Source organism: Arabidopsis lyrata (assembly GCF_000004255.2).
Source record: "Arabidopsis lyrata subsp. lyrata unplaced genomic scaffold ARALYscaffold_1, whole genome shotgun sequence".
NCBI classification, from domain to species: Eukaryota; Viridiplantae; Streptophyta; class Magnoliopsida; order Brassicales; family Brassicaceae; genus Arabidopsis; species Arabidopsis lyrata.
Window position 1 is genome coordinate 22,180,840 of NW_003302555.1, and position 16,517 is coordinate 22,197,356.

Below are 16,517 nucleotides of genomic sequence, written 5' to 3' on the forward strand. Positions count from 1 at the left end.
GGGGGAGAAGAGTAGGTTGATCATGCTCTAGTTGAGCTACAAACGTTTTTACTAACCCAAAAAATATTACAACCGGTAAACAATCCATTAGCAGCACTAGGCGTTTTGGGAACATTGTTCGAATCCTTAACTTGAAATAAGAGAAACTGACAAAATTTTACGATGATGGAAACCGAATTCAGGATTACAGTGGTGAAGAATTTAAACTAGATGTGGTTTACGAGAAAACAACAATGCTAACATATGAAAAATGGTGCCGTCACTTGTGAGTTGGACAGATGCAGTTGTTGGTTCCTACCTCTGATGCAAGGCATGGAGGCTGAGATCCGTCCTCGTACCAGACCGATCTGTGTTTGACAAGGTCTTTCAGGAAATTATCGAGCTTCTCGATTGTAACACTTGGCATAACAACCACATGAGCAATATCGCCTTGGCAAGCGAGCTGCCACCTTCTAACAAATTCTTCATCCTTGGGGCGTTCAAAGACCACGGTGCTGCTAAGCTCATTAAGCATGGCGCTGATCCCAGCTTCACAGAGTCTGTCTTTGAGGTAATGCGCATTTCTCAAGCATTTCTGAACTTCTTTCTGGAATCCTTTGTACCCTTTCCTGTTTAAGGTGTACCAAAGGAACAAAGGAGCATGCCCGTTACGACTTCCCATGATTGTTGCATCCCTCGAAGCGAGGTACTCAACGTTATTGGAGAGGACTTTGATGTGTTCCATTCTTGTTATCTGAACACCACAAGGCATTGGACACCCTACAAATTTGTGGCCCGACACACTCACACTCCCTATCGGTTTATTGAATGTGACTTTTGGTGCCTGCAGATAGGAGAGAAAACACAGCTCAGAGCCTCAGAGCACAATATAGGTTATCAAAATGCTTCGACTTAAGACTGCACACTTACACGTTTGACAAAAGGCATCATAAGTCCAAACAAAGCTCCATCACAGTGAATATAGAACCTGTCATGTGAGAAACCACACTCTTCAAGAGTTTTGATTACAAGGTCAAGATCATCAACAGCTCCTTTAACCGTCGTTCCTACAGAAACAAGATTCAACAATCAGCAAAAAATCCCAATACAACAAAACCAAACTAATAAAAAGATACACCAACCTATGTTAACATTAAGAATCGCCGGTTTATCTTTATTAGCCAACAACTTCTTCCTAAAATCATCACAATCAATCTCCCCCGAGATAAGCGTATCAACCTTCTCACACTCCATTCGATACATACGAGCAGCTTAAACACAGAGTAATGCGATTCCCGCGACGCATACAAGATCCCATCCGGAAACATCTCCCTCCTACAAACAAGCATCAAATCAAACACCGTTTTTTTCGGTTTCAAATGAATCAAAGATCGATAATCGAAAACGTACCCGACTAAAATGCCATGAAGGTTTCCTTCAGTACCACAATTGGTAATGTAACCCCAATAATCATCTCTCTCAATCTCCCAAAGACGAGCAAACCAATCCAACACACCAACTTCAAAAGGTCTTGAGTGTACACCATAGTTACTCTCAATAAACGGATCTCCAAGATTATTAATCGAAAAATGTTGTAACTGACCAAGCGCACCATAGTCGAAATCCAAATTATATGGATAACCTACACCACCAGATTCCGATTCCGATTCCAATTCAAAGATTCAAAAAAAAAAAAAAAAAATCAAATCAAAACGATGATTTACCTAAATGAAATTTGGTTCGTTCGACCAAAGTTTTCCGGTAACGAGCAAGAACACTAGCCATATAAGCTTCTTTATCTCCGGTGAATTCATCGTTAACCTCAGGTTCCGTAACAGCAAGTGACGTCGTGTGTATATTCCTACCGAGAACCATTTCTCTTTCTCCTCCTCCTCCGTTAAGCTCCGTCTTCTTCATCATCAGATTCTTCTCTTCATCGTTGACTTCTCCGATTCCGTTTGTTACCGGAGAAGGTAACGGTTCGGTGACTACAGCGGTTGGATCGAAGTCGTCTGATAAGATGTCGAGTTTTTCGATTAAGCTGGCCATTGTTAGGGATTGATCAGATTCAAAAGCTCCAACCATTGTAATAAAGGAATCTGGTGGAATCTGTAGATCTGAGAGATTGGAGGAGAAGCGGTGAAAATGGTGGGACAAAGAGAGAGAGACACACACACAAAACGAGAGAGAGACACACACACAAAACGAGAGAGCCGCTTCTTCGTTGATTTATTTATATAGAAGAGGCAAATTTTGATTCTCTTTGCTTTTGCCCTTTCGTAGTCACTTGTGTGTAGAGGTGTCAGACAGGCCAGTCCGCGTCCATTTGGGCCGGCCCGCGATGGGCATTTGAGTTTGTGTGACCACGACGGGCCGGCCCACTAGGACCGCGGGCAAAAATGATATATCCAGGCCCGCTCCGCTAAGCCCAACGGTTAGCGGGCCGGCTCGCGGGCTTAGTTTTAATATTTTTAAAATAATTAAAAAATAAAATTAATTTTTAAAATTTGAAATTAACAATTTTTTAATTTTAAAAAAACTTTTAGTATTAACTTTTTTGTAAATCTTATAATTTTATACATTAAATTTTGTTATGTGTTCATATATTTCACATATATATTTTCAGAATTATGTAAAAGTATTTATTTATATATTTTTATTAAACATTTGTAGCCCACCCTGCCGTGGTCTACTTGGACATAGCCCGCGGGCTATCGGCCCGCTTGACACCTCTACTTGTGTGTGTTGCTCGTGAGATTTTTATATTTTCTTATAGTATTGTTTTTTAAAGGTTGTCATAAGATTTGATTTATTTATTTATTATTATTTTTTTCTTATGAGATTTGATTTATTATAAAGAAATTAAATGGTTGTCAACTTGCCATGAGATTCATACATAATTTTGTTTTATTAATTTACTAAATTAATGGAGCAGATTCTTTTTTTTTTAACAAGATTTTAAACTTGGTCCCAATTTCAAAACTTATGATTTTTAATGGGATATAGCAATAATATTGGGTTGTTCGTTTCGTAGTCGCAGGAGTTCTGCAATTGTGACTGGTTTTTGTTCGTTTGTCAGTCGCAAGTACATGTGATTAATCGTTGCGATCAATCTTTGTAATTGGTGACTGAAATTTTTGATTCATGATAAATCAGCTATGCAATTTGAAAATTAGCGACTAAAAGTGTAAAAGACAAGGAAAGAGACAAGGAGTCGCCACTCACCAAAACCAAATCCATGAATCCACGCTTGCTTGGATTTCTCAAGTTTTGTTGCTGCGTTTTTGAGTAAGGATGTTATTCTAACTTTGTTACAGGACACTTCACTTCCTTCCACGGATGTAGAAGCTGCTACTCTGAATCTCATGGAATTAATGGGTGCATTTGATGGACGTGAGGTGGCTTTGGTAGAGAGATTTCAAACTTTAGCCATAGCAGAAACGCATCTTTTGGAGAAGAAACAAGCTTCGCCAACCAAAGATGAATGCCTAGAGAAAACCCGTCTCTTGAATTCACATATTTCTGATTTAGAGGATTTAAAGCTAACTCTCTCTTCTAGTGCATCCACTACCGAAAACGACTTGATCAAATCTCTATGGATGTTAGAATCATTCAAGGAGAAGCATTCGAAATGAAAGAAGAGCGGGAAATTGTAACAAAGTAGCTTGAAGAAAAGGAGAATGAGTTGGCAGTGAAAATTAGCGTTTGGTTGCTGTTACCAAAATCTATGATGAAACTGAAAAGTCACGCAAAGATCTTTGTTCAGAGGTGGTCTCGATGGACGATGAGCTCTCTTTTTTGACGGAACAAAAGCAGAAGATTATAAAGAGCATTCAAAATGGAAATAGGGAGCTCAAACAGATTGATGGTGAAATGGAACGCAATAGAAAACGTTTTGAAAACGTTGTGGCGGATATAAATGCAAGATACCATGCACTCAGCAACGCAAATGATGCGATCTTTTTGCTTTCCAAATAATCATGACTGCTTCAAGTTTCTGTAGTAAGCATACTTTTCTCACTTAAAACTTGTTCACTTATTTGCTAAGTGAAGTGTGTTTTTTCTATGCTTCTATATAACTTTTCGGCTTAGTTTTCGGCTTAGTCGCCGCTTATAGTATTCCAGCTCTGTTTTTATTCGGATCATGTCAGTTTCTCCTCGTTCTCTGAACCTGAAGCTCCCAATCGATGCAGCCACGCCGCGAGGCTCTAGAGTTTTTCTTCTAGTTGTCTTCTTCCTCGGTTTCAAGTTTTTATCTTCTTTGCTTCTCCCTCGATCCTTATTTTGGCTTTTGTTTAGCTTTATTCGGTTTATTTGGTATTCTTAATCATGAAGAAGAATAAAGATTTGATATTTATTAAACAAAGGAAGTGTTTTTGAATCTATGGATTCATGAGGAAAGTAAATTTGAATTCGAGTTTGATATAGTTTCATCTGGTAGTCAGGTCCCTAGTAAAGCTCACAAATTGATGGAGCTACTTTTGTTGATGAGATGATTGCTATGAACTGATTTTGTACCTTTTTAGGATATTGCTTCTTTGATCAAGTTCGCGTGTCTGTTTTTTTTTGTTTTCCTCATAGATGTTTGTTTTGTCTTTGTCCAATGTAGTTATCATTTGGGTCTCATCTTTTTTAGCTCTATAAAGAATATGGAAATTAATGTAGGTTTAGTTTGGATATTTATGATCAGTTTTGAAAGCAGAAGAAATAGTATGGAACGAAGATAGAATAAACAGAACCAATAGGGTATACATATCAATATCAACGTATAGTTGGATATAGCAACAACAAAATTTTTTTAAAAAATTGAAATAATGAAAAACATGTTGACTTTCGTAAATAAAATTATATTAATCAATAATAATTAATCTATAAAAATTTCATTATTTTCCCCCAAATTTACGTTGTATAAAACTTGTGTAGTGTGAAACGTAATATATATATATATATATATATATATATATATATATATATATATATTTTTTTTTTTATAGTTATTCAACCACATAAACGTGGCCAAAATATTTGTGCTGGTGTAATTGCAATATAATCATGTGAATTCAATTTTCTCATATTGTAAATTTGGGAAACAAATGAAAACTGTATAGAATTTTTTTTTCCAACTATATAGAATATTATACCATATAATTTAATTTTATTTAACAATGTCAAAAAATTTTTTTACTTTCTATCAAATTTCTAAAGTAAAATACATATTTTAGTATAAAGTAAAGTCAAAAATGTTTTACTTTATATGAAATTAACTTATATCATTTCATTTACTTTTTATACTTTTTGAATTCAAACTTTTTAAAATACATAATACTCACAAAAGCAAAATATATGTTAAATAAAAATACTAAAAAATGGATATAAAAAATAGCTAAAAATTGTCTTGCACCGTGGAATCCAGTCAAACTCTTGCTTATGTTAATGAAGAAATAAATTATTCTAACTTGCTCATGGAAATATGAATATTTATAAGGGATATGATATGTTTTATAAACTAAACTAATATTAGATTTTGCATTTGACTAGACAACAAATAGTTTTGTATAATGACTAAATTGTATTATGTTTAATGATTATTATTTAGACAATAGATCTACTAGAGACACCCAAGTTGGAGATATTTTTTCTATATCGGTAATCGTTTTTAAATAACCAAAAAAAAAAGTAAACTTATTTTAACCAATCATCATTGTTTCTCTTTTTACTTTACAAAGGTGTCTATATTGATGGGTGGGATGTCACGACTCATTTTTTGAGACGGTTCATGACAGTTGCGTTACTTCCGCGGAGCTAATCCACTGGGGCAGGTGAACGTGCGTCAGTGAGGGGTGTGCATGATTCTAGTTGGAAAGTCCCTTTGAAGTTACGCTGAACAACTTAGGTGGAGTTTTGGTGTCTCTCGCTGATCGAGAATCAGACTTAGAAAAAGGGTTTAGGCCATCCCTGCACAAACTGGTCGTGATTTGGAGCCGATCACCTGATGAGCCCAAAAAAGGGTGAAATCAATCAGAGTTGGTCCATAATACGAAATTCGGGTCAGCAATATTAGAGATTGTCGACTGCCGCACGATTTTCAAAAATAAGCCTGTGACATTAATCAATACAATAATAACACTAGGTTTCTCTCCTGTGCGACACCTCAGCTTTTTCAGCTCTTCTCAGCAGGACACATCATTAAAAAAAATTATCCAATCGAATTATAACATTAATACAGCTCAGTTTTGTTATCCAGTAATATTCACCTCTCCCTCCACGTCACTCTGTCTCTCTCTCAAGCCATTGCCAATCTTTTCCCCTGATGAAACGAATACGAGAATTGGATTAAGCCGCTCAAGAGTCGTTATTCTCTCATTCACATCAATCCTTTGCATACCAGTAATCTTCCATGTAATTAGAGCCTCAAATCCTCTAGCATCATTGAACAGTAATCTAAAATGGTTTCAGAACTCCAAACAGATAGAACTCAAAAACACAAATCTCACTAAGAACGTTCCATAACTGCAACCTGTGGATGTATCCAAGCACTCTAAGAATTCCCAATATGCTAAATTCAACCTAATTTTCACTAAGTTCTAAGAAATTACAGTTGAAAATTCCAATTTTTAAGAAATTCAAAGACGTAAAGAAGAGAAAAGAAAGGTATTTTAACTTAAAAAATTTAAGGCGAGAATCAGTGGTCCCTTAGCAGAGAGACGCTCCATTTCCCTGGCGTAAACCGAAGGAATCCTTTTAACAGAGAGAGCTCCATTTCCCTTGGCGTAGATGTATGAATGAGGAGTAGGTAGAAAAAGACGAGAGAGCAGAGTTTCGATTGTTTGTGAATGAATGGGGTTTTGTTGGTCGGAATCTTTTTTTTTAATTCGATGGAGACGATTGATGTGTCATTCCATCGAGTAGTTTATCAAAAATGATCATGTAGTAAGTATTGAACAGATTCTCAACATAATCCTATTCTTGAGAACTACTATACAACCGTGAAGATCCATAAACTCTTACGGTCTATGATGGATGTAGAACTCTGGTAAAAATCAAAGATATTTACCACTATGTCTTGTCTAGAAGATGCATATATATTGTCTGTACCAACGACCAAAGTTGGAGTAATCTTGTGAGTTATTAATTGTTGCTTATGTTGTTGTGGTTAGAATACTCTAAGGAAAGCTCTTTGTTCCAGGGTTTGCAGGATTGGTGGGTGTCGAAACCGATATGAGAGTAAAAAGAATGAGGAACTTGATGAAAAACATTTAATTTCATGAATGTTTACAAGCAGAGATAGTTTGCAAATGAAGATACCTACCCTTTGCTGGAAAATGGCCTATTTCCACCCCTACTATTTGAAATTTGTTCCAAAAACTGTTGAAATGGGCACAAATTCGTTGTGTGGGTAGGAAAAGGAACCGTTCAAATAGTAATGGTGGAAATAGGACCTTTTCCCTCTTTTGAATTGCCACTGTGTCATCCGACTCTACTATTTTAACGGTTGACTAACGTCTGTTTGAGCCAATGTTGAATTCAACTATAAACATAGAGTATGGGTAGTTAATTTGAAATTTGTTACGAAAACTGTTGAAATAAGCACCAACTCGTTGTGTGGGTAGGAAACGGAACCGTCCAAATAGTAGGAGTGGAAATAGGCCCTTTGCTCTACATGGCAAGAGGACCTCAAGAATCCATCACGGCTTCCATTCAAACGTGAAGAAACCATGGACAAAGCAAAGGTAGGTGCATTCATTTTACCTGTCTTTATCTCACTCAATCATTGATTTAGGTTGACGTCATTATGACTTTGAAAAGTGTCTGGTCTTTCTGATCCTTTTTGGGCCATTTTTTAGTTAAATATTTAGGAATAGCATATGATTCTATGAATTAATGTTGATACTTGTATCCATATGTTGGTACAACTGCTTTTGTAAGTTAGGAGTAATGGTGGATGGTTATGGTTACATGAAGTGGTTGACGAGGAGGATGAGCAGCTGAATAAGCTTAAAGGAGAGTGGGGAGAAGAGGTGCATAATGAAGTTAAAACAGATCTTGAGGAGATGAATGAGTATAATGCAAGTGGTCGGTACACAAATCTAGAACTGTGGAACTTCAAAGAAGGAAGAAAAGCAATACTGAAGGAAGTGTTTAGTTTCATTTTAGACGACATCAAAACTCTGAAACGCAAAAGAACCTGAAGGTATGCTTAATCTTCGTCGGTTGACACATGTCTCCTTATAGATATTATACCTAATGCGCTGGTTTTAAACTACATACACTCCATAATATGAGAAACATGTAAAAGGTTTAGGGTAAAAAATCGTCAACAAACACTGCATAAGTGCAGAGGCATGATCTCGTTTGTTAATTTCAGTTAAAAAGAACTTCAATTCTGGTCTGCTCTGTCTTTGGTATTGTATCATTTTTATTTGACCTGAAGAATCCAATGACGTTCTACTTTGGTTTCAGGATGGAGGAAGTGAAAGAAAAAGAAGGATAAATGGTCAAGTCTTATGTCTATTAAAAAATGAGAATGGATGTTAAATAATAAGGATGCTCATATGCTCTCTGTATCGAGACTACTTTCTTCCACTTGTATCTTTGAAAGATTTCGAGCGGTTTATTGAACCAACGCTTTATTGATAACATTCTGGTTTATCTTATAACATGATGGTTGATCATCATCAACACTTAAATTTGATGAATATATCATCAACACTTAAATTCTGTAACCCAAGCCCTTAAGCATCTTGACAGTATCTGAAATAGAGATAACGTAGACTCTGATAAGTTAGATGTGAAATGGGATAAAAATAATTCCATAATATATCATTTAGTTCTATTTGATACCAATAACCAAGATTTTATGTAATAGATTTTTACATAATGTAATATTTTATTAGGTAACCAAAATTTAACGGTTGTGAAAGTGATAAGCTACTAATAGCGAGGAATGTGCTTAAAATGTCTAAATTAGTTTCGGTCGGACCGATAAAACCGACTATCTAATTAACCCTGAAGATCCATGAAATGTGATGATCAATTACAAGTTTGAAAATAACCTAACAAAAAAAATTACCAATTGAAAAAGAGACTATAATTTTACTTTTGCAACATCACCTTTCTCACTATATATTAATATTGGTAAAAAGAACTATATATAATTCTGATTACAAAATCTACCACATAGATAATAAATAAATTACGAGAAGTAAAAATTATTACAATCTAAGTAAAGATAAAACATCAAATTCTAAAATTTAATTTAAGTATTACAAATCATATTTATATTATATAAAAAAAATTAGAAAAATATTCCGCGACGTAGTGCGGATTTCGACCTAGTTCTGATAATTCATGGAGACGACTACAAAAATACATATAGAGAAAACCAAACATAAACTTAAAATACCCTTCATAAATCGGTACATGTGCACTTACTTAATACTCAGAAAAAAAAAATACATGTCCACTTTCTTAATACTTAGATAAGAAAATAACATTGATATTTGTTTCTACAACTCAACATTGATCTCTCTATTTTATTCGTAGGATCTGTGGTTATAGGCTCTCTATCATAAACCGCGTAATTGGAATGTTGGTTTATATGGGCCGAGCATAGAAGCCCAAATTGATAAAAACCCTAAACCGGAGCAAAGCCTTAGATGATATCTCTTCCGTCTTCTTCTTCCTCAGCCTTGGAAAAGCTCTCGTGAGTCACCACTCTTCTCTAATGTCTGTAAATATCAAGGTACATAAGCTCTATTGCTTACTTAGATGCCAAATTTCACTTAGGTCTGCTTTAAATCTGGAAAATTTTGATAAAGAAAGCTCTTTTGGTTTTATTTTCAGGCGCCTGTTTGTCAAACTTGTGGCGACATTGGTTTTGAAGAAGCACTAGTCTTTTGTGACTCTTGTAAGATTGAGTCTATTCACCGGTGAGTTGGGTTCTCGATTTTCCCTTGTGGTTTGATTGAATTGTGAATACAATTTTGTTTTTCATTATAAGTTTCGGTATTGTTGTTGTTGTTCAGCTATTGCATAGGCATAACACCGACTCCTTTCACGGAATACATAACTTGGATTTGTGAGGACTGTGATGCGAGTGACAGTGATTCTGATTGCAATGAAGTTGATCAGACTCCTAAGCTTACAAATATCTTGAAGAAGAAGACGAAGAAAAAGAAGAAGAAGAAGAAGAAGAAAAAGAGCAGAATTCACACCTTGCTTGTTTCAAAATGTAGAGTATTGACATTTCTATAAATGTTTTCGGAAATATTGGGTTTTATCATCAGAGCCGTGTGTCTAGGATTACAGACACCAGAGGCGATGTTATAAAAAACCTCAACCCATATAAAATAATTTTTTGAAAAAAAATAATATGTGAGACCAAAACGGATTAATAGTCCTCTTATAAATGGGAGATCAAATTAGAGGTGCATGTTAACCATATTTTTTCGAAGGATTTAGGATTTTCCCCAAAACTAAACGCTACCTAGATATATAAAACAAAGTTTATAAACTACTAATCATCATCATTCCAAACAAATTGAGTAAGTCTCTTTTATAAGTTATAATTATTTATTTATTTTGAAAAACTATAAGTTATAATTTAGTTTGTAAATCATAACTCATAATTACTAATTTAAAACGTAGTCTCATTTTCTTTGTTTATGTTTTATCAAATCTTGTATTAATAAACAAAAAGCACTAAACCAATATGAAAACAAAAGTTAAAAGCTTAGTTGATTTTTTTTAAAAATGGCCGTAGGCCAATGTTTCTATTTTTCCTTCATAGCCACGGGCCTGTTTATCATGCGTTGTCTAATATAATATGGAAGTTCAACAAAAGAAAATCGAATATGAAGAAGAAAAATAATGTTTTAATGATCTAGTAAAGCTTATAACTTTTGGGATTAGTAATCGTATATTTTTCTTACTATATAGTGTATATACATGCTTATGTAATTATTTGCTTTATGAAAAGTATACTGATATATTGTAATCTCAATTTGATATCAAGGAATCGTTTTTCTTTAAAAGAGAGAAATAAATCCCAAAAGTTATGTTTTACAACCATCATTATTAAATGCTTTCAAAATTATTATTTAAAATATAATATTTAACTATCAAGCGCGAATCAAGATCCATAATATGAAAACCAAAATCAAAATAAGAAAGAAAAAGATATAGTTGCGTCTTTTAATCGTATATTTTCTTGAAGTATCTTTTCAATTATTCGATTTAAACAAAAATTTGGAATGTCTTATTTTTTGTCGACTCTTCGTTTCATACGTACTTTTAGTTTGGATGGTGTCTTTATATCATAACTTTCTATTTTATACATTTTATTATAGTCTCGTGTTTTCATAATAATATATGTATTTAGGTTGAATTTTTCATTAAATATCATATCAAAGATACTTTGGACAGTCTCATATCATATCAAAGATACTTTGGACAGTCTCATATCTTTATCATAATTTTTTTGTCAACGGGCCACAACTGACCGACACATTAGCCAAATCCCGACATTTGTAGAGATCGGGAATCGATCAATGGTATGATGGTGTATGTTCTCAGTGGACTTATCATTTGCCACTGGACTACGATCACTTTCACATCTTTATCATAAAATTTTGTTTACTTAAAACTTTTATTACAGTTTAGTCATATATTTTGAGATGTATTTATTTATTTTAAATATATTTTATATCTATTATCACACAACCGTATATTAGAAATGAATTGCATCTTTTACTAACATGGGTTTATTTATCAGACATTAATTATCAGTTTTATATTCACTTATATTGGAAATATATAATTATATTCATAAAAATATGTTAAATTTTACATAATATTTCAAACATTCCAATTCATTATCATAGTAATTTAATAAAAAAAAAACGCAATTAACTAAATTTTAATAATAAAATATTTATTTAAAATGAATTTCCCTCGCTTTCATGGGTTTTACAATCTAATTCAAAAAACAAAATTCTCAAGGTTTTTTTTGTTTTGTTAAAAAGTTTCTCAATTTTTGATTGAATGTAAGTGAGAGACATCAATTTAAATCATAAGATTATTGTATTCAAATGAATAAAATATCTTGTAATTGAATTATCCAATCTTTGGTTACACACATTTCCAACCCTTAAAAGGTTTTATATAAAAAAACTAACTAAATCACTTAATAAACATGAAAGCGAAAAATGAGGAAATGTTTAAAAATTTCAAACTTTCACTGGGATGTGGGAGAGGCGATTGTGGCCGAAGACGGAGATAGTTTAAGAGCTCCGAAGTTAATCACTGCATTTGAATCCCCTGAGATTTGAATTTCGGATGACTTGTTTTCAAACTTTTAACATTTTCTCATTGAAATTTTCAGTAAAGATTATAACTTTATCACTCAATTCTCCTCTCAATTTTGACAGTTAATATGTTTTGGGAATTTAGATACCGACTGATATATTAATATGTATGTTTGGGAATTTGGTATTAATAATAATTTTTTCATTGAATTTGATTTATTAATGATTTAATATATTTTTAAGATATTATTATTGTTTAGTTACTATTCATCATAATGATACATTTTATTCATTCTTTACATTCTTTTTTTTTCATTCCTCAAAAATTGCTTGCCCCATTCCGTATTGTCTTTTTTGTTCTTTTAGTAATTACTAGTTGAATCTTACATGTGTAAGCCAAATTTATTTTCTCAATTTTTTTATTAAAAGTACCATGAACCATATTTATAGGAAATTTAACTACAGGTACGATAAGCAATATTTTATTTTCAAAAATTTTATGTTATTAAAAATATTTCATACCTTGAATGATTTAAGGAGGTATGAAAATGATCATCCAGTTAAAATATAAAAATATATATACAAAAATATATATTATATATGCTATTTCAGATGATTTCAAATATGATTTTTTCAGATCCAAATAAAAATACTTTGATAAAATTCAGTTTTACATTTAGCAATAACCAACATTTACTCTATTTACTATTTAAAAAAAAATGGAAGATGCAGCAACCCAATATTTTAACTGGGTGGGTGAAAATTATACAGCGTAATCGGAATGTTGGTTAATATGGGCCGAACATAAAAAGCCCAAATTTGTTCTAAACCCTAAACCGGAGCAAAATCGTTAGCTCATGATATCTCTTCCTTCTTCTTCTTCTTCCTCTGATCCTTGCAAAAGCTCACACTACTCTCTCTAATGTCTTTACATATCAAGGTACATAAGCTCTATTGCTTACTTTTGATGCCAAATTTCACTCAGGGCTGCTTTAAATCTGGAAAATTTTGATCTTTTATAAAGAAAGCTTTTTTATTTCAGGCACCTGTTTGTCAAACTTGTGGCGACATTGGTTTTGAAGAAGCACTAGTCTTTTGTGACTCTTGTAAGATTGAGTCTATTCACCGGTGAGTTGGGTTCTCGATTTTCCCCTGTGGTTTGATTGAATTTGTGAATACAATTTTGTTTTTCATTATAAGTTTCGGTGTTGTTGTTGTTGTTGTTCAGCTATTGTATAGGCATAACACCGACTCCTTTTACGGAATACATAACTTGGATTTGTGAGGACTGTGATGCGAGTGACAGTGATTCTTATTGCAATGAAGTTGATCAAACTGCTAAGCTTACACATATCTTGAAGAAGAAGAAGAAGAAAAAGAAGAAGAGGAGAAATCGCACTCCACTGGTTTTAGCTGAGGACAATGGGCTCCAGGATGCTACCAATGTTGAACCTGTGGAGGGTTCTTTTTCACCAATTCAAGAAACAGTGGGATCTAAGAGAGAAGAAAGCTCAGGTAGCAGAAAGCCTCATGAATTGACTGGTTTAGATGGAGATAGAGCATCTGTTTCGGAGGCGGATAAGTCATCTAGTGTACCAGATCATAGCTCTTGTACCAGCAAAAGGAAAGAAGTTGATCAGACTGGACATAACTTGGAGAAGAGTGAGAAAAAGAAGAAGAAGAAGAAGAAAAAGAGCAGCAATCATTCACCACCGGTTTTAGCTGTCGAGGAACATGAGATTCGGGATACTACGAATGTTGAACATGTGGGGGTGTCTTCTTCTTCACCAACTAAAGAAATGATGGAGTCTAAGAGACAAGAAAACTCAGATAGTAGAAAACCTCATGAATTGACTGGTTTAGTTGGAGATAGAGCATCTGTTTCGGAGACCGCCAATTCATCTAGTGTGCCTGATTATAATTCTTGTGTCACCAAAAAAAGAAAATTAAGTTCTGGAAGCATACCGGTTGCTGAAAATAGACAGTTAGCTGATGGGAATAGTTCTTGCAAAGTGGCTGAATCAAATACGCCTCAAACGACTGAGAGGTTGTCATCTAGGCATTATAGAGCACAACCTATCAAAATACCGATATGGAGGTAAAGAAAAAAATGCTCTTTAGTTGTATCGCTTTGCATCATCGCTTGCTTGAATTCTGATCTGCTTTGTCAATTTCTAGGGGATTGATGTCTGTTAAAGGAGGAAACAACTGTATCATGGATGGAATTGTTGCTCATGTATCAAGCTTAGCATGTCCTAAAGTCCATGAAACGGCGAGTTCATTAAAGGGCTCCCTCTCTGCTGAAGTACTTCCCAGGTTGGAAGTATGGCCAAAAACCTTTCTTAAGAATGGAGGACCTAAGGATGAAAGTATTGCTCTGTTTTTCTTCCCTTCCAGTGAAAGGTATACATGAAACACTGATTTTGTTTTCTCTCCCTATGCTATAAAAGTGTCTGACCATTTTTGTTTTCGGTTTCCAGTAATGATGAAAAGGTTTTCAATTCCCTTGTTGATAAAATGAAGACGAATGATTCCGCGATGAGATTTGTGCTTAATGATGCAGAACTTCTACTGTTCACCTCTTATATGTTACCAAAGGATTCTTGGAGTAAGTCAATGGAATTTGTTTATCTGTAATCATTCATTATTCGCATGAATCGGTAAAGCTAAGAAGGGTGATTATCGTTTGCAGCTTTTAACTCGAAGTATTACCTGTGGGGCGTCTTCAAGCCCAGACAGACTTCTCGACATTAGTCACTCTAGACTCGCTACCTTTAACAGTCTCTGATTCAAGGTTAACACGAGATGGAAGTAGGACTTGCAGGATTCTCCTTCAACCTTTTTGAGTATATGTTAGTTCTATTTCGGGTTTTGGTTGTCCGATTGTTGATAGTTAGCCAGATGCTGTATAGAATCGAACCAACTTGGCATCCTTGATAGCATATCTTTGTCTTTTGGTGGATTTGTGTGACCGATTTCTAAAATCTGCGGTCATATTATATGATTCATGCCACTTTTTGCCCCAACCTCATAATGTATTCCCGCTTTATTTCAATAAATGACCTTAAAAATATTCAAGCCCCTAGTTTCTTCAATTGAATTTTACTTAGATTCAATTACAATTCCGATTTAGCTACATAAACCTTTTACACGTAAATTAACATGATCTCATAAATCGCTTTGCAATTCTTTATCATCTCCTGTGTAGGTAAATTTAATTCTTTTACACGTAATTTAATTATGAATGTGGTTCTTTTCCTTCTGGATTTAGATTTATCAATTAACTCAACTGAAATTATGGATTTTAAATATCCAGTTGTATTAGTTTCATGAATTAGCAAGTCATGTCATGTATAAACCACATTCATGTACTCACTTTGGCCAATATCCGGATCCAATTTGCCTCGACCAAGAATTTCATTACAATTTCAGCAACAAAATTACTAATACATATCTCTTGTTTCTTTCTATTTTATTTTTGAAGTATTAAATCTTCTCTGTTATTTCTATTTTTTTTTTTCGGTTTTAAAATCAGTTTCTTAATCAATATTGTATATACTAAGGGATTTGAATCCTTGATCTCAATAGTGCTACTTAATCGTTTGTGTTTTAAAATCGTTGATGGTTGGAAGATTTTTTTTTTTTTTTTGTTCAATATTGAAAGAGTTTTTCTTTCTCTAAATTTCTTTTTTACAGTTATTTTTTCCTCTTAATGTGATCTTTTTCTTCAATTGGATAAGTCGTTGGTGGTCCATAAATCTCAGCAAATGGGACTATAAATATGTTATACTTAAATTGTTTACAAATAAATAAAAATATATTAGTATATTCAATATTGTATATAACAAGAGTGTAGTGACGTATTTTAGAGAAACCCAGTTCATATCCATATTATAACAGAAATTTAATTTCATTATCTTGCAACAAACGAATGGTTGAAAGATTTTTTTTATAAGATTATCTATATTAGTATTTTTAAAGTACATTTTGTATTGGGTGCATAAAAAGTTTATCCGAATTTTTTTGATATCTGATCCGGTACAAAATTAACTTCAAATTTTTACACCGGACATTTTATATTTTTCTTTGGATCGGATTATAAGAAATTAAACTCTTACACTAGATATTTCCTATTTAACAATATAGATATTTAGAAGATTGAGTTAAGATTTAAAATTATGATTCTTCTATCATTTTGTTTGATTTTTGTTAACTGTTTTATATCATTATATA

At 33.5% G+C, this 16,517-nt stretch overlaps 3 protein-coding genes and 1 long non-coding RNA gene across 4 annotated transcripts; 3 read left to right on the plus strand and 1 right to left on the minus strand.

Moving 5' to 3' along the window:
• Window positions 1–62: 62 nt before the first annotated feature.
• LOC9327330 (serine decarboxylase) lies at window positions 63–2,064 on the minus strand. The gene is given in 6 exon segments (XM_021011810.1): window positions 63–823; window positions 910–1,046; window positions 1,122–1,250; window positions 1,253–1,314; window positions 1,390–1,621; window positions 1,704–2,064. Coding segments are annotated over 6 exon segments (1,485 nt in total). The 3' UTR covers window positions 63–259.
• A 5,891-nt stretch (window positions 2,065–7,955) lies between these two features.
• Window positions 7,956–8,649, plus strand: LOC110225210. The gene is made up of 2 exons (XR_002329617.1): window positions 7,956–8,170; window positions 8,440–8,649. It is a non-coding gene; the product is annotated as an uncharacterized LOC110225210 (long non-coding RNA).
• A 930-nt stretch (window positions 8,650–9,579) lies between these two features.
• On the plus strand, window positions 9,580–10,464 carry LOC9327332. Its single transcript, XM_002891224.2, has 3 exons — window positions 9,580–9,721; window positions 9,823–9,908; window positions 10,005–10,464. The coding sequence occupies exons 1-3, from the start codon at window positions 9,704–9,706 to the stop codon at window positions 10,231–10,233; spliced, it is 333 nt and encodes a 110-aa protein (XP_002891270.1). The 5' UTR covers window positions 9,580–9,703; the 3' UTR covers window positions 10,234–10,464.
• A 2,586-nt stretch (window positions 10,465–13,050) lies between these two features.
• LOC9327333 lies at window positions 13,051–15,355 on the plus strand. Its single transcript, XM_021014799.1, has 6 exons — window positions 13,051–13,224; window positions 13,327–13,412; window positions 13,513–14,382; window positions 14,463–14,687; window positions 14,765–14,892; window positions 14,977–15,355. The coding sequence occupies exons 1-6, from the start codon at window positions 13,207–13,209 to the stop codon at window positions 15,036–15,038; spliced, it is 1,389 nt and encodes a 462-aa protein (XP_020870458.1). The 5' UTR covers window positions 13,051–13,206; the 3' UTR covers window positions 15,039–15,355.
• Window positions 15,356–16,517: the final 1,162 nt, after the last annotated feature.